The 25,448-nt window shown below is 36.2% G+C and overlaps 1 protein-coding gene across 1 annotated transcript in view; it reads left to right on the top strand.

Moving 5' to 3' along the window:
* The window catches only part of LOC139969280 (cadherin-23-like), a 98,292-nt gene that overhangs the window by 39,606 nt on the left and 33,238 nt on the right, over nucleotides 1–25,448 (top strand). The window contains exons 40-68 of the mRNA XM_071974196.1: nucleotides 809–887; nucleotides 1,395–1,507; nucleotides 2,810–2,986; nucleotides 3,644–3,793; nucleotides 4,654–4,762; nucleotides 5,353–5,480; nucleotides 6,205–6,335; nucleotides 7,186–7,285; nucleotides 7,945–8,047; nucleotides 8,672–8,913; nucleotides 9,849–10,017; nucleotides 10,772–10,917; nucleotides 11,836–12,154; nucleotides 12,576–12,877; nucleotides 13,812–14,016; nucleotides 14,356–14,532; nucleotides 15,619–15,875; nucleotides 16,543–16,644; nucleotides 17,304–17,402; nucleotides 17,897–18,043; nucleotides 18,440–18,565; nucleotides 18,993–19,118; nucleotides 19,431–19,655; nucleotides 20,197–20,409; nucleotides 20,662–20,778; nucleotides 21,751–21,928; nucleotides 22,775–22,911; nucleotides 23,549–23,776; nucleotides 24,849–24,956. Coding sequence (XP_071830297.1) covers nucleotides 809–887; nucleotides 1,395–1,507; nucleotides 2,810–2,986; nucleotides 3,644–3,793; nucleotides 4,654–4,762; nucleotides 5,353–5,480; nucleotides 6,205–6,335; nucleotides 7,186–7,285; nucleotides 7,945–8,047; nucleotides 8,672–8,913; nucleotides 9,849–10,017; nucleotides 10,772–10,917; nucleotides 11,836–12,154; nucleotides 12,576–12,877; nucleotides 13,812–14,016; nucleotides 14,356–14,532; nucleotides 15,619–15,875; nucleotides 16,543–16,644; nucleotides 17,304–17,402; nucleotides 17,897–18,043; nucleotides 18,440–18,565; nucleotides 18,993–19,118; nucleotides 19,431–19,655; nucleotides 20,197–20,409; nucleotides 20,662–20,778; nucleotides 21,751–21,928; nucleotides 22,775–22,911; nucleotides 23,549–23,776; nucleotides 24,849–24,956 — 4,713 coding nt within the window. The remainder of the gene's footprint in view (nucleotides 1–808; nucleotides 888–1,394; nucleotides 1,508–2,809; nucleotides 2,987–3,643; nucleotides 3,794–4,653; nucleotides 4,763–5,352; nucleotides 5,481–6,204; nucleotides 6,336–7,185; nucleotides 7,286–7,944; nucleotides 8,048–8,671; nucleotides 8,914–9,848; nucleotides 10,018–10,771; nucleotides 10,918–11,835; nucleotides 12,155–12,575; nucleotides 12,878–13,811; nucleotides 14,017–14,355; nucleotides 14,533–15,618; nucleotides 15,876–16,542; nucleotides 16,645–17,303; nucleotides 17,403–17,896; nucleotides 18,044–18,439; nucleotides 18,566–18,992; nucleotides 19,119–19,430; nucleotides 19,656–20,196; nucleotides 20,410–20,661; nucleotides 20,779–21,750; nucleotides 21,929–22,774; nucleotides 22,912–23,548; nucleotides 23,777–24,848; nucleotides 24,957–25,448) is intronic.

Below are 25,448 nucleotides of genomic sequence, written 5' to 3'. Positions count from 1 at the left end.
CTGAGTCTTAAGTTTACCACAAAATAATTTTAGCTCAATTTTTCTCAGATTATTAGTTATAATCCCTGGGCCTGTGCAATCCTTTAATTTGCATATTAACCCCCCACCCAAAAAAAAAAAGAAAAAAAAGAAGTGATGGCTGTTGGTCTTGATGGTGCTGGGTAACTTTTAAGGAAATTGTTACTATTGGAGAGTTGGTTCTTGCCTTTTTGGGTGACCATACATACTCACTAATGTTGGTTGTGGACACTAGGGTTTTATTTTACAATCTTTGCTTTTCTAAATTATTCATCATTTTAATCCTTTTTGTTTGTTTGTGTAGTTTTGTATCATAAGCTCCCTTCATATGAAAAGAAAAATTGAATTTCAACTGTCACAAATAATTTATGGAAAAAATAAGGATTGTAACTTAATGTTTAATGACAGCAAGTAGCATCCCTAAACAAATTTACTGAGAGCTGATCTGTGGCACATGATGAAGATCAACTCAAAAATGACTGTGGCATGAAAACTTCTCAAGCTAGGCAATTAGTTACCATCATAACAAAGGAACATGGAAACATGTTTAAGTTCCGTACCCTTGCTGTTCAAAACTTTTTTTTAAATATCCAATGGTGTATCAAGAACTCCCAGAGACTGATCCAAAATCATGGTCCAAATTGTGAATTTTGAAATTAAATATGTCATTTTCAGAGAGGAGGTCTGGTAAAGATTTGGGAATTAACCATAATTATATCGCCTCTGAAGGGAATTCCGCACTGCTTTAATTTTCTTATCTTATTTCACAATGACAATTCCTCGTTTTCAGGGTTCTGTGGTCCAGACGGTAACAGCTGTTGATCAAGACATTACCACGCCAACCCCTGTCAGATACAGCTTTGTTATTGGTAAAGACTATAAAGTTTTCCTCTTTAATACTTTTAAAATTATTAGGAATTTTATGTTTTAGTATCATATTAAAAGAACATTTTAATTTCTTGTAATTATATCAGTTAAACACTATTTCTAATTTAAGAGTTGTTTCAAAATTTGTCGAGCTGATGGAGAATCATGACATTTGAATTATTATCATTATTATGATGATGATTATTATTATTATGATTATTATGATGATGATGATGATTATTATTATTATGATTATTTTTATAATTATTATTATTATTAAAAGGTTTTATAAAGCGCCAGCTATAAAAAGGTGGTAATTACAGGCGCTCTACAAAGTCGAGAACCACAAATCAATCAAAGCAACAAAAGAGGAGGATAAAAACAAAAAATGAAAGCTAATAAAATCATGTTTTCAAAGTGTGGCAATTTTCCATTCTTCAAAATTGGTAGTATTGTCTGTATTTGTGTGCTCCCTGTATTAAGATGTCTGTGCTATTCCCTCTTGGCAGGTAATGAACAGGGTTATTTTAATCTGAACCCTTCTACTGGTGTGTTGACTTTAGCAAGACCTTTGGATAGAGATGATTTGTTAACTCCAGCTTCCTTCACACTCACTGTCAGGGTAAGTTTTGTATAAGTCTTTCATGATGTAGTTATTGCAATCAATTATAAAACTAGTCAAGATGTTAGTTTACATATTAAGCTCAAGCTCACTGTCTGGGTAAGTTATGTATAACTCTTTATGATGTAGTTATTGCAATCAATTATAAAACTAGTAAAGATATTAGTTTACATATTAAGCTCAAACTCACTGTCTGGGTAAGTTTTGTATAACTCTTTCATGATGTAGTTATTGCAATCAATTATAAAACTAGTAAAGATATTAGTTTACATATTAAGCTCAAACTCACTGTCTGGGTAAGTTTTGTATAACTCTTTCATGATGTAGTTATTGCAATCAATTATAAAACTAGTAAAGATGTTAGTTTACATATTAAGCTCAAACGCACTGTCTGGGTAAGTTTTGTATAATTCTTTCATGATGTAGTTATTGCAATCAATTATAAAACTAGTAAAGATGTTAGTTTACATATTAAGCTCAAACTCACTGTCTGGGTAAGTTTTGTATAACTCTTTCATGATGTAGTTATTGCAATCAATTATAAAACTAGTAAAGATATTAGTTTACATATTAAGCTCAAACTCACTGTCTGGGTAAGTTTTGTATAACTCTTTCATGATGTAGTTATTGCAATCAATTATAAAACTAGTAAAGATGTTAGTTTACATATTAAGCTCAAACGCACTGTCTGGGTAAGTTTTGTATAATTCTTTCATGATGTAGTTATTGCAATCAATTATAAAACTAGTAAAGATGTTAGTTTACATATTAAGCTCAAACTCACTGTCTGGGTAAGTTTTGTATAACTCTTTCATGATGTAGTTATTGCAATCAATTATAAAACTAGTAAAGATATTAGTTTACATATTAAGCTCAAACTCACTGTCTGGGTAAGTTTTGTATAACTCTTTCATGATGTAGTTATTGCAATCAATTATAAAACTAGTAAAGATGTTAGTTTACATATTAAGCTCAAATTCACTGTCTGGGTAAGTTTTGTATAACTCTTTCATAATGTAGTTGTTGCAATCAATTATAAAACTAGTAAAGATGTTAGTTTACATATTAAGCTCAAACTCACTCTCTGGGTAAGTTTTGTATAATTCTTTCATAATGTAGTTATTGCAATCAATTATAAAACTAGTAAAGATGTTAGTGGACATATTAAGCTCAAACTCACTGTCAAAGTGATTCAGCCTCGCTGCAGGGCGATTTGCATCTGCTGCAGCATTTCTTTGTTACGTAGCGCCCTCTGTTGATTTGAAATTGTGCAATCTACTGCAACTATTTATCTCCTCACAGGCAGAAGAAGTTGGATCCCCAACTAACTTTGATTTCAATACCTTCACAATAACCGTCTTGGACGTACAAGACGAACCGCCGTCGTTTAACCAGAATTTTTACGAAGCGACCATACAGGAGGACGAACAGATAGGAGGAGTCCTGCCATTGAACATTTTCATCTCTGACAATGATAGGGTAGGTTTAATATCATATTGGCATTCTTGCGTTGGGGTCACCCATTTTTCAACAGAACGCGGGTTTACCAAATTTCAGCACAATCTATTAATTTTAAACATTTTACACCCTGAACTTCAGGATTTGGTTACTGCGACCGTTACTTGGGTACATTGCCATGTGATAACTGTGCTTTATCAGTAATTCTGACAAATATGTGTCCCAAAGAGGTACAAAAAAGTGATGTCCATAATGTTATATGACAAAACTAGATTTGGGAGAATACATTTAACTGTAACATCTTGTTCAGGTTTATGTACAGTGTAATCCCAGCTAATTCCAGACAATATTGATTAATATTGTTGTTAATAATATCAGTCAGAGCAATTATTTTACATTTAAATGTCATTTAATGAAATGCATACAGCATGGTAAATTGTTTTTATCAAATTTTTACTGCAACTGTAAACATAAACTTGAACTCATATTAACAATTAACATAAATGTCAAAAATCGCAGCTCTGCTGACTTATTTCTGACATCATTTCATTGTATTTTAATATTTTCATCTTTATCATATTCATATTTCTCAGGTCATGGAGTGACTCCAAATATTCATTTTCGAAATTTTTTTATTCTTTTCTTTTCTTTATTTATTTAAAAAAAAAATCATTTTAGGCTACAGAAGATGTAATCAGCTTGGAGATAGAAGGCCCTGATGATTTACCATTCACTGTGACGCCTGGAACTATCCAAAATGAGGGCAGTGTACTGATTTCAGTCTCGGGTCCACTGGACTACGAGGCTACCCAAACGTACCAGTTTATGGCAAGTCTTAAATTGTCCACTTTTTGGTTGAGAAAGTTATATGTAATTCGTTTCTTGTAATCTCACTGATTATTATATATTAATTAACATGTATGACTAAATTGCTAATGTGTTAAAAAGAGACTATGCTCTATTTCATAATTTATTTGTGATATTTCAAATTCCAGACAAACTTGATATACAAAAATACAAGTACAACACATATTTAGTGGAATTGGTTAGTAGCTGATTAAGTGGAAATGCTCTTTTCATGTAATGACATATGCATTCCTGTTTATGAAAGTAAACCTTCACATTGTGAGAGAAGTGTATATTAATATATATATAATATAAATACCAAATATTAAAGTGCTGTTATCATGAAATAAAACATGCTCAAGAGCACTGTACAAAAGAACAGATTCCGGTCATTGGTTACATCAAATGGAGAGTCGTTAGCAGTGAGTAACAAAGCCGCACGATGAAATTAAAAAATAAAATATCTCTGGTACCTTGCGGTACATGTTCATACATTTGTTTGTGAAGGTGTCACAACATATTAATGAGTAAGGAGTGATATTAAAAAAATTAGGTTTTAGTAGTTCTTTGTGAGTAGAAAATGACAAGCAGTGAGCATTAAAGTTTATAGTTGACAAAGTGAAAAAACATCTCTCTGCATATTTTCATGTGTGTTGAGTTTTTACTACATGAGTTTAAAAAAAATGAGTCAAATAAGGAAAATGATGTAGTGAGTAAGCAGTGGTAAATGAAGAATAGTATTAGGCAGTAGTGAGTTATGATTAGAGAGAGAGTTGTCAATAAGAAGTAATAATGATTTCTCATTTTCAATTTTTTTTTTCAATCTTTTATTAACCCAACAGCTCATCGCTAAAGAAACCAACCCCTTAACCAACGAGAATTTAACGGCGACATCAACAATCACTGTCAATTTACAAGATGTTAATGACAACGATCCAATATTTGACCAAGGTAATTACTTTTAACTTTGTATTTATCGCAGTGTTTTATTATTTTTCTTGTTTTCATATCTACTATTAAAATTTTTCCAAGCATTCTGCTAGTATTAATGACAAAGAGCTTTTACCATATTTTAGAGTTCTTTTAATTTCCATTTATTGAATGGGAAAGGTGCACTAGTTTGTTAGTAAACTATGGTATCTTTCTTTTGTCTTTGTTATTTGAGAGCGTGGTGGCCAATTGGCTAAGGCGTCGTACTCTTGATCAAAGGATTGCTGGTTCGATTCCTGCCTAGTTCATTACGTTGTGTCCTTGGGCAAGATGCTTTATCTCACTTGCCTCTCTCCACCCAGGGGTTAAATAGGTACCTGTGAGGTAACTTGTCATTGGGCGCAGTATATAACTGCTGCCGACTGGAGGGATTGTCTCTGGGACATGTTATCATTGACCAGGGGTAATATAACGTCTGAAAAGCGCTTTGAGAACTATCGCTGGTACTAAGCGCTATACAAAAAGCAAATATTATTATTATTATTAATATTATTATAATATCTTTTATGCTGATGATTTGACATGTTGATTTGATTTCGTCTATTGCACAGCGTCATTCTCGGGAAGTGTGACAGAGGGCGCTACGATTGGAACCTTCATTACCTCCGTGTCAGCCACAGATAGAGACTCGAACCAGAATGCCCAGATCAGTTTCAGTATCGTGCAAGGAAACGAACAGGTAGAGTAGTATTATCTGTCATTCGCTGTCAGAAATATGTCATTTGGCTCAGAATTTGCAACAAGTTTTCCTTGAAATTTTTTATAAACAAGATCTATTCAAGATTTGGTGAATTTCTTTCTGTTATGAATTTCTTGTACTAGTTCTCATCATTGGAGTTTGTATGTATGTATTTTAGATCCTCCTGCAAGCAGGAACTCGCGACGAAGCCTCATTGGCTTATCAAAGCTGCAAGCTACCCAAAGTCAGTCTCTTACATTCATATTTAATGTCCATGATTATGAATTGTCAATTGTCAACAACTCTGTAACTGGACGACATACATTAATCTGGGATTGCCTTGAACCGGGGACCTTATGATTGGAAGGCACCGGTGTTAGTTTAAATAAAAGTTTGCATAGCTATTAAACTAAATTGGTCTTCACATGTTTATGAAATTGTCTTCAGTACAATTTTGGATAAAGCAACAAGCTTCATATGTTTGGGGTAATACCCTTCTCTACCCTTTAAACATTTCCTTATATCACAATATTTTGACTGTTCAGTGCAGAATGCGGCTTTAAAGGGGGTGTAAGTGGTGATCATGTTTTTGCAATGCCAGTATATATCCGTTTCCACTAGAAGAGAGCAACTCATAGGGTCATCGACAAAACACCTCATTTACTATATATAGACTTATGTATTTACTACTTTAAATTTATTTTTCTGTACCTCTTTGTTATAGGAACTGTTCCGAATTGATTCCACTTCCGGCGACATCACCACTCAGTCACCAACCATTGACTTTGAGACCTCTCAGATGAGGTACAGACTAGTGGTGGAAGCAACCAACCCTACACCACCCATAGCACCAGCGTAAGTCTTAATTATCTTAAAGAACCAATGGACTCGCCACGTTTGCCATTTACTTTAATTCTGTGATTTACCTGAATTCCTTAAAGCACACTGTTGCATTTTCCCCCATATTTTTTTCTTTCCATCAAATATCATTACCTTACAATGTATTGTTATATACTTTGCGTAAGAATCATGACCACAGTTGGTTAAATTTTTATAAAACAAAAGTTAAGCTGTCATGAAAAAGAAGAAAATGACATGTAGCAAAGACCTTGTGTATTTCCATTTTAGAAGTATCTAGTAGCCTACTTCGCATATAAAGATCGGGGCTGAAGCTACTGTGTTTAAGAACTCTTGAGGATAAATATCCACTAATTTTGTCTTTATGGTAAGAAGGAATTACTTCATATTCTACTAATAATGATATTGGTGATGGTAATGATAATGAATAGCAAACAAACGAATGAACGAACGAAATGACACTAAGCAGGCTCATATGTGGGAGAATCCGCTTGTGGTACACTTCATATTGGTACACATTGTGAAGTGTACACACTTGTGTACACACTTCACAATGTGTACCAATATGAAGTGTACACTTCACATTGGATTTTCTCCTGGATGAAAAGCCATCTTAATTTGGCCGGTCAAGGGTCAAATCAACAATCTCATAGATGCTATATTTTTGTCTTATTGCTTCCTTCTCATGCCACAACCTTCATCCACTTTACCATAGCACTGGGGTATAGCACATTACAACATTGTACAGTAATGTAAATAAATCTGGTCGAAGGGGAAAATAATATTATGCAATGCACTCAGATATTTTCAAACATACAGAATTTAGCTTTTTCTTTATTTTCATCAGAACTGGTTCCAGCCTTATAGATGTAGTGATTGATATACTGGACACTAATGACAACTCTCCAATCTTCACCCTGACCAAGTACAATGCCTCTGTTAATGAGGTAAGTCCACTAATCTGTAAGACATGTATCACATCTCATAAATACTATAGCGGACACTAGTGTTACTCTAGTGTGCCGCATAATCCCCTCACATACCGTATTCTGCTGCTATTATTCTTGTTTTTCAACTTTCCTTGCAACTATGTAAAAAAAAACACAAAACCTAGATTTTCTATAAAAGGGAATGTTGTTTGCTTCATCTGCTATTTGTGATTACAATGTTCTAGTGGTCTTTTGCATAAATTTACTAGATTTTGAGATGGATTGAGCTCTGAAGGAGGTAAAGTTACTGATCATGGTTGATACTCAATTTAGTGAGTTCAAGGGTTAGAGCATACTGCAAAAAGATAGAAAATAAAGTCACATGTCTTCCTATAAATTTGGGCCCTAAATTTGGGCATTTCTTTCATTACAGATTTTTTGCTGATTTAGTGATGCTTTACTCTCAGGCTTGGCATTGACAAAAGATATTCATAACATTGTTTCTCATGTCTTTGATGTTAATAGATTTAGCGTTTTACAGGCAGATGTTTCAGTTAAGTTTAAACTAGTGGTCATAACATTTCATATCTGTTGTGAGCTCTGTTAAATTAATTTGGCATTTCATCATGATAAATACATATCAGTACATAAGAATCTGGTGTCTATTCTTGTCACAGATTGCCGAGCCTGGTTTCACAATCATCCGTGTCAGTGCTACGGATATAGACTCTGGAGCAGGAGGAGAGGTCAGATACTCAATCAATGGAGGCAATGCTGATGGTGAGTCACTCAATATAGAAAATTAAGTAATATTGATATGAATGTTCAAATGTCATTTTTATGAAAATGATAGCTCAGTCAACCGATTTTGTGCCCGAAACAGGCCTATGTGATAGAGTGGCCCATTCTGCTACCAACCAGGCAATAAAACTGCGATAATAGGTCCATATCACGCAAAAGTCACTAATGTAGATAATGTTGCTCAATGATAGTAATCTCCAAGTTTTGTCTAAAGTTATACTTGATTAATTCTTCCGTCATAACATTTCGTCTATGTTGTTCTTGCCGAAGGCCGGTCATATTAGAATGCAAAAGAACTCTGTAAAGATTGTCAGATAGGACTCTGGTAAAGTTTGTCTCATAGCATCAGTATGGAACTGATGGAAAGGCTCTATATTATGAGATTTGAAATAATCAAATTTCACCAGCATATCTTTATGAAATTGTCTGTTTGTCAAGTTGAAATTTATATTATAGTGAAATAATTTTAGAAAACAAAAGAAACAACAAAAAGAAAAATTTCTAGCTTAATTAGAGATGATCTCATCCACCAAACATTTCTTGTATTACTATATTTTTTCATCACCTCTCTATTTGTCTAAATTATAATCTCTACTCTTCCAGGCCATTTTGCGATCGACGAAGTGACCGGCGATATAACGCTGAGGACCGTCGTCGACAGAGAGATCCGAGATTTTTACTCTCTGACCATAGTGGCCACAGACCAAGCTGACCCTTTCAACATTGGTCTGAGTACCGTGGACATTAATGTCCGGGACTTTAATGACAACGATCCAATCTGGAGGCAGACTAACTATAACGCTGACCTGTCTGAAGGGTCTCAGATGAACTCCTTTGTAGTCAGAGTAAGTGTAATCCTGTTATTACTGATCGGACAAATTAAAGGCATTGAAGACTCGCCCCAAACCGCGTGCCGCCCTCTGAAAATAGTTAACTTTCCCTTGCTTGCAAGTGAAGATTTCTTCTTGTCGCTACAAAATGCAGACATTAATGAAACGTGATGCCTTGTTATCTTTTATCCTCCACCTGAGATCAGGGAGTTTCATAACAACTCCCTGCTGAGAATGGCCATGGCTGCTATGTATACTGTGTTGTGGGTATTGACCGTAGCTGCATGTATTGACTGTACACTAGTGTCTAATTACCGACGGTAGCAAACTGAGTGTGTATCGATGGTGGTGTCTAACACCTATGTTACACCTGATTCAAAACTAGGTCAGATTACCGGCATCAGACATTTCTTTGTGCGCGAGTCTTCACACCCTTTAATCCACTGTAGAAGGCAATGATTCATTGTACCACAGATAAGGCACCGTGTCATGGAGAAAAGTCTGCAGGGACCGGCAAACATCCCTTGCAACAAGGATGAATCAATGTTGACACAAAGAGATTTATCTCCCATATGTATACATTACACTTTAATTGTGGAAAATTATCAAATATGGTGGGGATGGTATGTACAAGTGAGCTGTAATGTAATATAAGTAGCTTTAATTTATAAAATAATTACGATTTTGAGCTGTTTTTAATACACAAACTATACGCTTGTGTGGTATGTAATGATTTAACTGCCAATATATGCTGATTTTGGAAGTTTTTAATACAGTGTAAAGCCGGACTAATATATATATATCATGATTTCGTTTGCATATAACTACAAAATGTAATCGATTTTGCAGGCCTGTTATGTTTCATCGTTTTCAAGGAATATTAGAATGCACATGCCATATTTTCTTTGTCAAACACAGTGAGTCAGTGAGACTTTTCTTATATTTTTCAGGTCCAAGCAGATGACATCGATATCGGTCCCAATTCCATGCTGATATACTCATTGAGTCCAAACAATCCGTCGTTTGAAATTAATCCAAACACGGGAGAAATCTCCCTGATTGGTCAATTGGATCGGGAAATCATGGATGAAATAATACTGACCGTTGTTGTTACTGACAGTAAGTTGTGTTCTTGTTATAAAAGAAATATTTTTTTAAGCAGATGCAGAGATGTATTTTGCAACATTAATGTCATCTCTAAGAAAAATGCAATTAATAAACAACAAAACCATAACATTCTGGCCCTAGTGTGCAAGTAACTAAACACCAACATATGAATCTCTGAACGTGGAAATAAATAAACATGAAAAGATAACATTTCCCAACTACGAAATAAATAATCACGGTATGATAACATCTCCCAACATCTAAATCAACGGGCAAAGACTTAACTTGCGTCTCTCGCTATTACACAGATCATATGTGGAATATCCTAAAATAAAAATAGGCTTTTAATTCTCAACACAAACAAATAGACTTAGGCTGCACTAACAAACCATCTATTGCAGATATGGGAAGGAAGGTAGAATGCTGAATGATATCACATGTGCATGAATAAATGTATAAAAGGCAGTGGCAACGTTAAACATGCCGTAATGGCTTCTTTCTGAAAGTACTCTCTGTTTTGTCTGGAAATGAATGTTTGATAATACATCCCGATGCACTAGTTGACTGAGACGTTAATAGAGGCATGGCAACATGTTGTGAGTGGCTTTATGATCATATTTTGAAAGAAGTAATATTTCAATGATTTTAATGTATGTATGCTTCTGGTAAAATTGTCCCTGAAAATACTTTTGACATTTCTGTCTTTCATCATTCCTTTCGAGTTCTTTAACATTGAACCAAGCCTGACTTAAATGTTTCATTTCAGACGGTAATCCGAATCGTCCAGCCTCCTCTCCGGCCACCGTGACCATCAGAGTGACCGATGTTAACGATAACCCTCCCATGTTTGTGGAAGATCCCTACAGATTTGTCGTGGAAGAAAATCAACAGGCAAATCTCCCTGTTGGACAGGTGAGAATTGCAAACAAATCAGTCAGGAGTGTAGACCAAATTTCCACAGTTAGGGGTCAGGGGAGGGGGGGAGGGTCTGCAGGTGGGTGAAATGGGGTCAGTAATGAGTCCTTGCTATGGCTGTTGCGGAGAGATTGCTCCCCATTTTTCATCCCAGGGCCTGGTTTATACTCAGTATACAAGTAATAGTGCCTTCTGAATGGCCGATCATGCAAAGATTTGATATAGATAGCTGCTGCCTAATGGCTGGAGAGATCGGTTGGTAGAGCACGGTTTATCTGCAGTACTTGCTATCATGAGTTCTAGCCAAAAATGTCTTAGTTTTGCTCTTTTTCAAGTTTGAACATATATTTTTACTGTAAATATTTTGTGATGGATTGCAGGGACCAATTTAGTGTCTAATGTCTGTGTAGCAGATTTCAAGGTTCTGTACCTACAGTATTTTGATAGGATTCTATGGCTCCAGTGTACAAAATCTACTGTCCCTCTTTGCACTTCCATATAATTTGCCCATTTTGCATAGCATTTTTGCAATGGGATACTGGATAAAATCATTCCCTGGATTGGAATTTGCTTTGCATGTAAATAGTTCACAAGTTTTTCATTTGTAACATTGGTGTATTTATCATTTTACATTTCACGAAGCAATGAAGCGATGAATTGCTTGAATTAATTGCTTGATTCAATTGCTTGATTCCTTTAATTTCAAGCAATGAAGTTTGGCGATTTTCACGAAGGGTTTTCAAGAGCTCACTACAGCAGCTTTCCTTCACAATGTGTATTTGACTAAAAACCTTGCTGATATATATATATGTGTGTACTAGCTAACATGCTAAATTCACCTTGATATCATGTTCAGGAAATATTACAACTTGGTGCAATATTTTGCTTTTTTCTTCACTTTCACCCTATTTACAGGTGTTTGCAACAGACGTCGACCAGGTCGGAACTCACATTTTCTCGTTCTTCTCTGAAGTTCCTGGATTTGCGATTGACCCGTCGACCGGTGAAATTTCCACCACACAAGCGTTCGACAGAGAGATTCAATCTTTCTACCAATTTGAAGTGGTAGTCTTTGACGGTGTCTTCATGGACATCACGACTGTGAATGTCTCCATCAGTGATGTGAATGACGCCGACCCCATATTTGACCTCAGTGAATATTCAGCATCTCTCCCGGAAGATTTCCCTCTCTTGACAGAAATATTGACAGTTGCTGCCACAGATATAGATCAAGGTACGTCAGTACGTTTGTTTGAGTCTAGAGTACAGTACTTCTGCCGTAAACTCTTCAAAAAGTATTCTTGTTTCTTAGTTGAATTAGGTGACTAAAGTAATAAAGTTAGTTCTTAATTGAATTAGGTGACTAAAGTAATAAAGTACAGCAATGAATTTTGATTAGCCATTTACAGCTAGAAATAATACAAGAGCCATGAACATGCTATCAACTAATTATTTCCCGTTGAGAGAGTAATATTTAATTGTTGCTTTCCTGTATGGTATATTTTCTGCTTAAGGCATATTTGTTTAAACGATTCCTTACACCCTATCCCCTCCCTTCCTTCCTCCCTTCTTCATCAAATAATATATTCATAATTTTTATTTTCATCATTTATGAAATTGTTATGAATATTTTAATTTCTTCTATTCATCAATAGTGGAGTCCGGTGACATTACCTTCAGATTTGAGTCGCAGCGTAACGTGGAAGGACCGTTCACACTTGACCTTAACACCGGTCTGTTGGAGATTACCTCTCCTTTAGACCATGAGTTGGAATCCATGTACACGCTGAGTGTGATAGCGGTAGATACGACTGTCGGAGGCATACAGAGGACAGGTACCACCCTCATCCTGATCAACGTCACAGATGTCAACGATAATGGACCTCAGTTTACCCTGAACCCATACCCTGAAGAGTCTGTAGCAGAGAACATCAGGGAAGGTGTAGCCATTGTCCAGGTAGGCAAAGAAACCTAGCTTAATATTAGTAGGCAAAGAAGCCTAGCTAAATATTAGGTTCTCGGATGGTTAATGTGTACTGTGACTCTTTATTCTTAACACTAGGCCTTAATGTATGTAGAGATGTATTTTCTTATATATTTTAATGATTTGTGTGTAACATATGAGATATCTCAATATATTAAGTAAGACAATTGAACACATTACATATATAGTGATGTCACAGGGAGTCTGTGATAATTAATAGTAAAGACCAGGGCTATAAGACTTTCACAAGAAGGTGGACCCTGTCCAGGGCATGTATTTTTTTTTCCCAGGACGAACGTGGGCATCGGCCAATCAAATCCCTGGATTCCAAACATGTGACGCTTTTTCAAAAAACATGTTCTGAATCTATTTTCCTAGTTTTTACCCCAGATTATGAACGACAATCCTTCATTTTCACAGAAACTGGATCCCTAACCCACTTTCTAAACCCTAACTCTGATTTCAAACGAATTTGTAAATTCCTGAAAAACCTGAAACTCACGTTCGTCCTGGGGAAAAAAGTACGCGTCCAGGGCTTCTTTTGATTTAAGAATTTGTGTAAACTTGTATTTGCCATGCACCGGGACAGTGCAGTAAAACGGCCAATCTAATTGCACCATTCTGCAGAACAGTACAAAATATTCATTTCTGTTGTTGTCCTGTTTAGTTTGAGTGGCTGGAGATGTAGCATTAATTTGCAAAAATTAATCCACTTTAGTAATTAAATGAAACATTACAGTACTAAAATCTAATTTTGTTTATTCTTTTGTGTCTTTTTACTAGCCTACCTCAAAAGCCTCGTGAAATATTGCAAAAACATCGGACATTTAATTTGAATACGTTGTCATGATATTTAATTCTCATGCAGTTCGTTTATTAAGCCTATTCATTCATTTGTAAACTGCAGGTATTTACTACTGATGAAGATACAGAGGTGAACTCTGGTGTCATGTATCGTATCGTCCAGGGTAACATCGGAGGGGTCTTTACGGTCGATGCAGAAGGGGTCATCTCAAGGGGGCCCACCCCTCTGGACAGGGAAACCCTGGACTTTTACCTCTTGGTCGTTGAGGCGTTTGATCCCAGCGATCCGTCATTGCCCACAGATTCTGGTGAGATAATGGAGTGGAAAATAATCTGAATTGTCTTGAGTTTGAAGTATAATTGAAATAAATGTGATGAAAGCAGAATTTGTGTGTGGTAGAACTTTAGCAGCAATTTGCAATAAATACAGTAGGATGCACAATGTTGGGGCCGGAGGGGGGGGTGTGGGTGATGGAAGGGGGGTCAGTCAGGCGAGGAATGTGTCAGTCACAGGAATTTCCTACAATTAAAGAGACTTGCATAATCGATATTTTGTCTATTGTGTCTCGTGTTACTGGCTTCCAAAGCAGTATTATTCAAATATATTCTAATATTAACTTCGCATTTCTCTTACTCATCTTCACCAGCTGTGGTCACCATACAAATCACAGATGTCAACGATGTGGTTCCTGAGTTCGTCCAGTCCATCTATTCTAGGTTAGATCTCACCGAAGACGTAGAGATCGGAACGAGAGTTATCAACGTACAGGCGCGGGATATGGACCTCCTCGCTGCAGGAATGGTCCGATATTCTATCATAGCAGGTAAAATATGACGTTCTTCGGGGGATGGGGTTATAAGGTAACCTTTGGGTCAAGTCTCAAGCCAAGTTGACTGTAGCGGAGGCACATGTCAAGCCAAGTTGTGTACTAGTTTACATAGCGGAAGTCAGACAGATTTTCAAGTAAAGTCAACGCTTGAGTCAAGGCAAAGAATCTGCTGGAGTCAACCAGAGTCAGTAGTTGTTATTTTGTTAATCAACAGTGGTCAATGCAATGATAATAGAAATTAAAATTGAAAACTATTTATTTCCACTTCACCATAGCATAAACAAAGTGAACATATAACATTTGAATATACAATACAAATACATTCCATAGGAATCAAACAATTGATATATTCCCTTTATGTAGTATTTGTACTTTGCAAGTTACCTTGTTTACTTTACCTCTATATGGAGTGTCAGAATCCCGACTAGATACATCGTTCAATAACTTCCTGTTGAGGGATAAATGCTATTTGCTGCATGTTGCATTAATTGTATGTCAAGGCTTAACTTGGTATATTTATCTGCATGTATAAGCTGATCCAACTTTTTTTCGTTAACACTTGTGGGTTGCGGACATGAGGCAAGTCAAGTCATACGACTTCCTGAAAATGCAAAACAACTCTTGAGTTAGTGATATGACTTCTCACTTGTCAACTCATGTTGGGTTGCGGACATGAGGCAAGTCAAGTCATACAGTTTCCTTAGAAGACAAAACAACTCTGAGTCAATGATATGACTTGTTACTTACAAACTCTATTAGTATAGAGTAACAAGACTTAGATTAGTTTACAACACAAGTTATCATTTATCATCCATATTTTACTTGTCCAAAATATCCATAGTAGTAAAATACATGTGATAGGAGACAAAAGGTCAAATTGTTTTAGTTTTGACCAACAAAAACTTCTTTCTTACCTTTGAAACTTAACTGAACCCCTTATCATGAAACTTATGCTTTTGAAAAAAGACAGTTTAACTCACGAATCATGTTTGGCTTAATTGATCTTTTCAGATTTTTTGACATTTTGTAATGGTCTAATACTGATAAATGAATCAATTTTAACTTCCTTGGCACCCCTAGGTGACGATCAGGGTTTCTTTGACATTGATGCGACCACTGGAGAGATCAGGACGTCTTCAGAGTTCCCGTCCATCTCCGAGACGATGACCTTTAACCTGACTGTCCAGGCGAGAGATCAGAGTGCCCCATTCAATGTAGGAACCGCGTATGTTGTGGTGAACATTCTAGACGCTGGGGAGATCCCTCCCGTGTTTGTTCTCCCACGATATGAAGCAGATTCTATTGAAAATCTGGGACCTGGTACATTCGTTGTGCAGGTATAAAGTTTTTTTGTGCATTTAAAACATATTGATGTTGTGTTTGTTGAGACTGGTATTTTTTTTTGGGGGGGGGGGTTGGGGTGGTGTCATATCCATCAGTATGATAACACAGGGCAAATATTTAATGGTCGTCAGATCATCCCAATAATTGTATTCGAACAACCAGTATCAGCCTTGGAGGATGTCCTATGGATAACTAGCTGTTAACATCAAATTCAGATTGTACATTCCATCACTTTTAATGATATTGAAATAAACCAAAAATAGTGGTAGGCCTATGATCCACTGTTAGGGGAGCTAAACTGGTCCACAGCTGGCCCACAGCATGTGATATATCAAACCTACATATCTCCCCCCCTTTCATCCCCCCGCACCCCCATACAATATGTTGTTATTTCGCTTCATTTTCTCGGACTACCAAATTTGCTGTTCAGACGACCGATAAGTAAGACCCTGTTGTCCGAGGGACAAACGGTATAAAAGCCTTAAAAATTTGCCCTGATGGACACATGCTGTCAACTGGTGGCAAAAATGATAACCGTAATTTACGTCCATTAATAAATAATTGTTCTCAGAGGATACAATTAAAGTAATATTTTGTACCTTCTTGTTTTATTAAAATAATGTAGTTGATTCAATTTGTTCTGTTTTATTATCTCGAAAGGTTCAAGCATTAGTAGAGAACAGACCAGCTAACCTTCGTTATTCCTTGGACCCAAATGCTCATCCCGATGTTATGATGCATTTTATCGTTAACGAGACAACTGTAAGTGCCCCTATCTTCTTTTGTTTAAGTGGGAATAACATCAAATTCAAATAATTGTATTACACAAACTAGCTACAATAATCTGACAGCTGTTTCTTATTATTTTCGTGATTACTTTATGCCCCATTTGATCAAAATTATTGTGTATTAATATGTTAAGGATAAGTTTGATCCTCCTTTTAGGCCCTGTTGACATTAAAATCTAGGTGATGTTTTCTTAGCTATTAAGAATCACATTGCACAAGGAGTTAAAATCATAGACATTTTCTTTAGATTAATCTTGTTGCAATGACGAAGCATTCTTACACAATTATTGCAAAAATATTGTCATAATTATACATTTTTCTGTAAATACAAAATTGACCCTAGTTCATCTGACATGTATTACTTCAAATTTTTACTGAGAGCTTTGTTGACATCACAGATCTCAACTTTTTTCAGTTTTGGCTGGAGAATTCATTCTGAGTTCTATTTCGTACTTGCAAATCTGAGTTTGATCCAGCACTGTGTTTAACTGGTCAACCATAATGTCAACAGGTCCATAGAATTTTACAGTATTAAAAGCTAGCTTAAAATGCTTTCCTAGCAGTTTATAATTTGAGGTAATATGAGCTTCCGTATGATCTTTTTATCAACAAAGTCTCGTGTTTTTGCTTCAGGGTGAAATTATCATCCGGTCCCCTCTGGATCGGGAAGATAACGACTTCTTCGCTTTCACGGTGTTTGCGGAGGGAGAGACCATCTCTAGTTCGACTGCGGTAAGTGTGTTACGAACATACTTCTTATTTCGTTGGTGAATGATCTTCTCTCTGTGGCGATTGCGATATGATCCAGAGATCGTCATTACTGAAATTAATCGTATTTAAAGATAACTGATAATTGATCAAATATTCTTAATAAGTTTTGATAAAGTCTTTTCAATTGTCTGCCTGAATGTATTGTTAAACAGGTTTTTCTTGTTCACCTTCATTAGAATTTAGTAGGTAATGATTTTACTAAAGCTGTTCAGAACACAGTCATGTGTCTCTATGTGCTTCCGAGGTGCTAATTTATTGCCCAAAAAATTGTAACAAATACTTCCTTCATGAGAATTTGAGAAAAGAACAAACCGACACTATATATTAACTGAGATTTTATTTTGCTATAAACTTGTAAAATGTTACCATGATCATAGATTCATGAAGGACTGTATGGTACTATCCTACTTATAATACCAGGATGCATTGACATAAATATTTGACTTCCCCTGCAGGTTTGGGTGACTGTCCTGGACGCCAACGATAACGCTCCCACATTCATCGAGTTCCCTGAGGACGTCACCATAATGGAAGGATCACCAGCACAGACGGTGATCGGGGAAATCAGGACCTCTGACTTAGATATCAACCAAAATGCACAGGTAACTTTGGAATCGTGAGATGGTTCCTCTATCAAATAAAAATGAATTGCTCTGTGAAAAATAAAAAAAATTGTAGCTGGTAAGTATGATTGTTTTGAATTATGAGAATAATAACGGAGTATAAGATCCTGCTAAAGTATCGAAATGTCTCATCCTCTCGTTCTAATACAAATAATAACGATGAAATATGCATTCAGAAACTAGGGAAATACATGCTGGATTTTACACAAGAAAATTTTGTGTTACTATTTTGCACTACATTGAACACAAGCTGACTGAAAGATGTGTCATGTACGCTTGTGAGAAACCTTGTAGAAATGGATTTAAATACTTTATATTCACTCAAAGTAAGAAGAAAACCCCTTTCAAATTGCACTATTTATTTTTTCTTTGCAGATCAATTATCGAATAAGTGACGGTAATAGAGAGGGGGCTTTCACTCTGAGGACGACCAGTGATGGTGTCTCTCTCATCACCACCAGACCCCTCAATCGAGAGTTCACAGACGAGTATAACATCACTGTGAGTATCGGAAACCAAGCAAAACAGAAGTTTGAAATTATTTATACACTCACTTGCTCACTGTTTGTATAGTAATATTTCTGCTTCAGTTGTGTGACTAAGGAAAGATGTTTATTTTACTTGTTATCTTGTAACTACCACGACCACTAATAAAGCAAGCTATCTCTCTCTCTTGCTATATAATTGTATTTGAAGATAATTGTCAGTTTCTTCCCAAACCCAATGGTTACTGGTAGGTAGGTCTGTTAAGATAAAACAATGCTTCCATTGTGAGTGAGTATTAAAGCAGAAAATAATAATTGGAAAGACTCTTCTGTGGGATTAAATTTTGCAATGGATTCTCAAATTTTCTACTTGAATTCATTTTGACAGAGATCCATCCCAGTTTTCATTTTGAACCGTCTCTCTTCCTCCTCCTCCTCCTCAGATTATAGCCTTCGACAGTGGAGAGCCCGTTTTGGAGTCCTCTCAGACAGTTCGCATTTCTGTCGGCGATATTAATGACAATGCTCCTCTCTTTACAACCAGCTCCTATAGTGGTGACATCTTCGAGGTAAATTCAGTATCATCCTAAAAATTAGTGTAATGTCTAATATCCTGATTGAGATGCCTTTAAATTTAGCCGTTGATATAATTTTCTGTTAAATAGATGACTTTATGCCTCCCCCTTCCCCCCCCTCCCTCGCACCCAGATAACTTTCAAGACATTCCAAGCAATTTGAGTTTTTATTTCCTTGTCTAGTATAATTTTTCACACATTGTCTGTAATATCCTGTTTGTGGCTGCTTTTGATGCCGTGTGATACAGGATGTGATAGAATGCTCATTTTCAAACCTTTTTTTACAAATCCTCTCTCCTCTTCCAGAATGTGTTGAGTTCTTCCCCCGTGGCTACACTGACCGTGACAGACAGCGATCTCACCGCCACCAACAACCTCATCTTCACCATCATCCAGGGGAACGAGGAAGGCAAATTTACGGTCAATAACCGAGGCGAGGTGACTTTAACCAGCTCCTTGGACAGGGAGACTGTCGACTCTTATCAACTGACCGTCAGGCTGCAGGACCCGAGTTACGATGACCAATACCAGGTTGGTACTGCACGGTCATGTCTTGATACAAGTCACTGATTTTAACTAGAGCTGGGATGGGATGCAATCATTAACCTTAGGACCATTGGTCAGGTACATTTACTTCCAAAAAACAAAAAATAGAAGAAAATTATCCTGCTGAAAGTTTGAGAGTGTTTTATTAAATAATTAATTTGTGGGTCTGCTAGACAGACGTCATGATATTAAGGAAATATTGACTTCAGAAACACAACTTTATCAAGTATATTTTAATAAATTTATAATTTTTTTTTATGCTGTGTATTAATTTTTTTTAACAAAATGTAGGTCATAATCATGTTGGTTAGTCAAATTAATTTTCCAGTTTGCTGATTTTTTTTTTACTACAATGGAAAGTGAACGGGTACTACAATTATGTTGTAAGAGATGTTGTTGTGACAGATTATGTTGATGACAGATTATGTTGAAAGAGATGAAGTCATCTCTCTGCTTTGACCCAGCATTATTATTCATGAGACTCTTTGAGTAAATCTTCCTTGATCTCTTTGACAAAATCACCAAGGTATTCGTTCCTGTCTACGTCACCGTCCTGGATCAGAATGACAACAGTCCGATCTTCGCTCAGGATTCCTACGAAGCTCAAGTGGGAGAGGGACTGCGGTCCGTTATTGTAACCACGGTGTCAGCCTCTGATAGAGATCTTGGTGTCAACAGAGAGATTCGCTTTAATGTAACCGGATCAAACTCGGAGTTCTTCACCATCGACCCCATTCAGGTATGGATAAATATCCTTATCACTTCCCCCCTCCCCTCCCCACCTCCCGTGGTACGCTTTGTTTCTTAATTGAATCATCCAGTTTATAGCTCCCTTTTTTTTAACAATAAATCTCTTCTTTCCAATTTTTGTCATCACATGTGATAGTGTGGTAGAAGTGAATATGAAAAAACTTTATAGTTAATACCACTCTCGTGTGCTTTGTATCGTGTGATAAAGTGTAAAGTGACAATATTTGCTTCTGTTTCAAAGGGTCATCTGTTGACAGACACAGAGCTGGACAGAGAAGCCCTGGACGCGTACATAGTGGTCATCACAGCTACTGACCAAGCAGCTGACCCGATGGAGAGACTCACATCTACAACCACGGTAAAGAATTATTGAAACATAAAGTGATGGTATATTCATACTACAGTGTCTTGTACGTCAGTACTTCTGTTTATATACATAGGCATAGGAGGCTGGGGGGCTGCAGTTCCCCCAACCAAAATGTTGGTGAAAATTCGGGCAATATGCTGAGAATTTTTGGGGCACCTACTGAAAGAAATATAATTTGCAATGTGTTTTTCAATGGTTAAACTGATATTATTATGATCATTATTATTTAACGACTTCCCCAATAATTATAACCAATATGGATGGGTAATAACACGGTAAATGATTGTATGTTATTGGCATGCGATGTAATAACCGATGCATGCCTAAATGATATGCACATTAACTTGTTGAACGAAAAAATTTCTCGGGCCAGTCGTTACAGTGTTAATATATAGGTATAAAAGATGACAACTTATTTGTGGGAGGAGAAGATGGGGGAAAGGAAGGTGGAAAAGAGGAGGGAGAGAAGAGGTGTAAATAGTTTTTACTAGTACTCGATAGTTACAAGTCATTTCACCCTGAGGTTCATTTACATGCTTGATCCAGGTAGCTGCTCTGTATAGTATCGCAGTGAAGTTGATTTGGAAATTCAGAATTTATTGAAAGGAATGACCCCTCACAGGCTGGCCACACTATATTATTACATTGATTCCAACATCAATGCAGTGACACCCATCAATTTTCACATTAATGTTATACACTTCTAAGAGCCCTAAACCTAAGGAAGGGGGAGGGGGGGGGAGAGGAAGGGTGTGTACATTTGAGCTAAAGTCAAAGCTGGTGGTATTTGCAGACCATGTAGTAATTTTTTCTCAAGCAATATATTATAAAATATACTTTCTCTATTTATACTCCCAGTCAAATGCCCTTCCCATCCCTTTACCCACCTTAGATGAAACGTATAGTTACACCACTGACGAAACTTGATTAACTTTAAAACGAAAATAAATCCACTTTCTACAGGTTACTGTATCTGTTACGGACATCAACGATTCACCTCCAGCCTTCACGTCTCAGCAGTACGGCCCTTATTCCATCCTGGAAGAGTCTACCAATGCTTTCATCGACACCATCCAAGCCACAGATCCAGATCTTGGAAGTGGAGGCATGGTCACCTTCTCGCTCATTGGGGAATTTAGAGGTAAGTACAGCCATGAGCTTTTTCCGCGAATTTGCGGAAGATCCGTGAGTTCTTTTCTACCTCGGGGACAAAAACTATTATCCTAACACACTGTAGCATATGCAAACTGGAGCCTATACCCCAATTTTTGCAAAGTTCTGTGATTTTTTTTTTTACCTCTGGCTCATCCCTGTAAGTAGCCTTTTGCAAATAATTATGTAGTATCCTGTTTTTTTTTTAAATAAATAACTGTAAAGGATTCAAATTTAATAGGATGTACTCTGGAGAATATTTTAACATTTAAAATGGTGGAAATTACTTTAAGATATCAAAAACAACTAATATTGGGATATTTGACAATCAGACTTTGCAGATATCTTTCAATTAATCTGTCCATAAAAGGCTATTTCACCGACAGTGAGTAATGTTTAAAGTTCTGTAATGTTTGTTTTCACAAGACCTGTAAGGGATGAGACCTTTAAGGGATTTGAGACCTTTAAGGGATTTGAGACCTTTAAGGGATTTGAGACCTTTAAGGGATTTGAGACCTTTAAGGGATTTGAGACCTTTAAGGGATTTGTTTGGTCCTTTCTTAACACATGTAAAATTGCATCTCTAGTCACTGTATATCCCATGTTTGCTCAAAGAGAAGATAAAGCCCTTTGGTCAAACAGTATTAATCTAATTGGGAAATACAATCATTAGATTACTATAATTTTACCCAATTAATGGTTTTGGTTTGCCCTAAGTATAAAATGTAATGCTTTTTTGCACAAACTTGATCAAGATTTTCAATTCTTTTTCAACAAGCTTTGTTAGAAAATCAAAGCAAATTTCATATTTTTCATTTGTCTCTTACCTTGACAGATTATTTTAGGCTGAATCCGTCTACTGGGCTTCTAACAGTGAACACTAACAGACCTCTGGACTATGAAGAACAGCAACAGATAAAAATCACTATAGTGGCCAGGGATGCAGAAGGTCTTCAGTCTACGGTAAGCAAACAATGATCATAATACTAACACAAGTTTGGTTTAATAATTCTCGCTTTTTCTTATCATGGCTAATCCTTTAAAGTTATAGTTAGTAGTTATAGTTAGTTACAGCTAGTTATTGCTGTAGTTATAGCTCTAGTTATAGCTGTAGTTATAGTTAGTTATATTAAGTTTTAGTAAGTAGCTGTTTTGTACATGGTGAGACGGCAATATAGCTTTTGATGTCAGTGAATGGATATGTGCAATATACTATCTTGGCTGTCACAACACGGTGTGTATGGAGCACCCAGTTAATGCTATAAACTGTCAGACGGTTGACAGTGAGTTTATCTTGTGTGTCATCTGGCATCCTTGAGAGGACTACTTGAAGTGACTTCTTGAAGGGACCTTTAAATGTCCAAAATGCATTTCTCAAACAACTTTTGCATTATCTTTTATGTTCATCCGTGTGACTACATTGAACAAGGATTTAGTAAAATAATTGTCGTTTTGTTCTCATTGTGTTGAGGATGACTGAAATATCACAAGGGATCTCTACAAAATTATGTGTTGAGACAAAATTTGTCATCTGAAGTTCTCTCTCAAATTCATGCCGAAAAATGTGTTTGAAAGGATAAAAATTTGGTGATGTTTTTTCGTTTCTGTTTTGCTATCGATGCACCAGAGAGACGTAACTATCAACGTTATCAATATTAATGACAACAATCCACGATTTGAGGGAGCACCCTACACGTTCACCATCAGCGAGAATGTTACCATAGGAACACTGGCATTTATCGCCGTAGCAACCGATGCCGACCTGGGACCTCCCGGTGTGGTGACCTACAGCATCGTCGATGGCAACACGAATAACGTCTTCTGGATAAACCCAGATGTAAGTGACTTTCCTAACAGTGTATAAAATGTATCGATTTGTTACGGTTTAGGACAGGTGTGGGCAACCTTTTTGAATGAATGGGCCAGATATAAGGAGTGAAAAAATGACTGGGCCGCCCCTAACCAAACGACCTGCTGTTGATATCAAACCTTTGATTCCGAGGACTTTCAAACAATAGGTGTTAATCTGTAATCACAAAACATAATGTCAATACAGTACATTTGATAATTAATGGGGATTTAAAGGCCTTCCATTATTATCATCATTAGTGCCCATAAATTCTAAGCAGCTAGCTTGTTTTTTGTGATGATGTAAAAGAGATTGATTTTTTTCTTTTTCTTGAGACATCTCACAGGCCGCAAAAAAAAAAAACCCATGCAGGCCGCATGTGGCCTGCAGGCCGTAGGTTGCCCACCCCAGGTTTAGGATGTCTATAAAGAAAGTAATGATAAAGAGTACATTCTTTTTTTGTTGAAATGTTTGGTCACCTTTCATAAAATATTAAACTCAGATTGGAGTAACTGCTACCATCCTTGTCAAGTGAAAGTATGCACGAAGCTGCTAAATTAAGTTTTAGCAAATTGTTGGTTTAACCCCTAGCTGTGACGTAATTTCTTTCAGATTGTTTCTGGACTTGCAGATTAAGATACTTTCTAAACAAAATTGATTTTATATTATATATATTATTTTAAATATATTTTAATTTATTATATTAATTTATTGATATATTAATAATGTAACATAATTTTATCACTTTTCTTGTGAACTTACATTATTAAACATTTAACATAACTTTACTACGGTTATATAGCCTCGATTTAGAATTAAATCTTTTGGTTTGATACTGCAAAGACTCTAGGTTACTTTAGTTTTCATACTTTAAGGGGGCTTTAATCAGAAATTTTAGGGAAAATTGCTTATGTCAAATATTATTTCAATGAAGAAGTTAGACATATTTAAATTAGTAAAACTGCTAATCCATTTGGTATGAACCCTTTGTGAAGCCATTGTCATTGTGTATATGAAATCAAATTTATTAACAAGTTTTTCAAATTTTGTTCCTGCACAGAATGGAGAAATTTACATCAACAAGACACTGGACAGGGAGACCATCGCCAGCTATGACCTGGTCATAGAAGCTAATGACAACCCTGTCAACCCAGATGATACCAGAACGGTAAGATAGATTATATTCCTGCCCCTGAAATATCATCACAACCAAGTGTGACTGCATGCATTTATTAATTACAGAATTTGAAATGTTCGATATTCTACCACTTATGAAAAGTTTTAACTGATCAGGTATGCTGTTAAACACAAAGACCACAGAATAGCTTGCCCAAAATAAATGGAAGCTAAAAGAAATCCCATGTCTTGTAAATCTTAAATTGAGTTTCCAGTATGAGGCTGTGATGTGACGTCATAAGTCTAATTGTCATATAACCAATCACACTGTGATATTATAGGCCAAGCAGATATGATGCTGGTTAGCCAATTACATCCCATGTTATCTCATTAAGTATGTAAGTATAAATACTCATGTACGCTACTGTATAATCACTCTCCATGCTTGCTGCTACTCCTTACGGTTATACCCTTCACGTCATTGTTTATGGTTATTTACGTTACGTTAGAATTAAGAATGACTTTTCCTTCATTATATTGACTT

Source organism: Apostichopus japonicus, chromosome 6 (genome assembly GCF_037975245.1).
Source record: "Apostichopus japonicus isolate 1M-3 chromosome 6, ASM3797524v1, whole genome shotgun sequence".
NCBI lineage: Eukaryota > Metazoa > Echinodermata > Holothuroidea > Aspidochirotida > Stichopodidae > Apostichopus > Apostichopus japonicus.
This window is presented reverse-complemented; position numbering and strand designations above follow the sequence as displayed.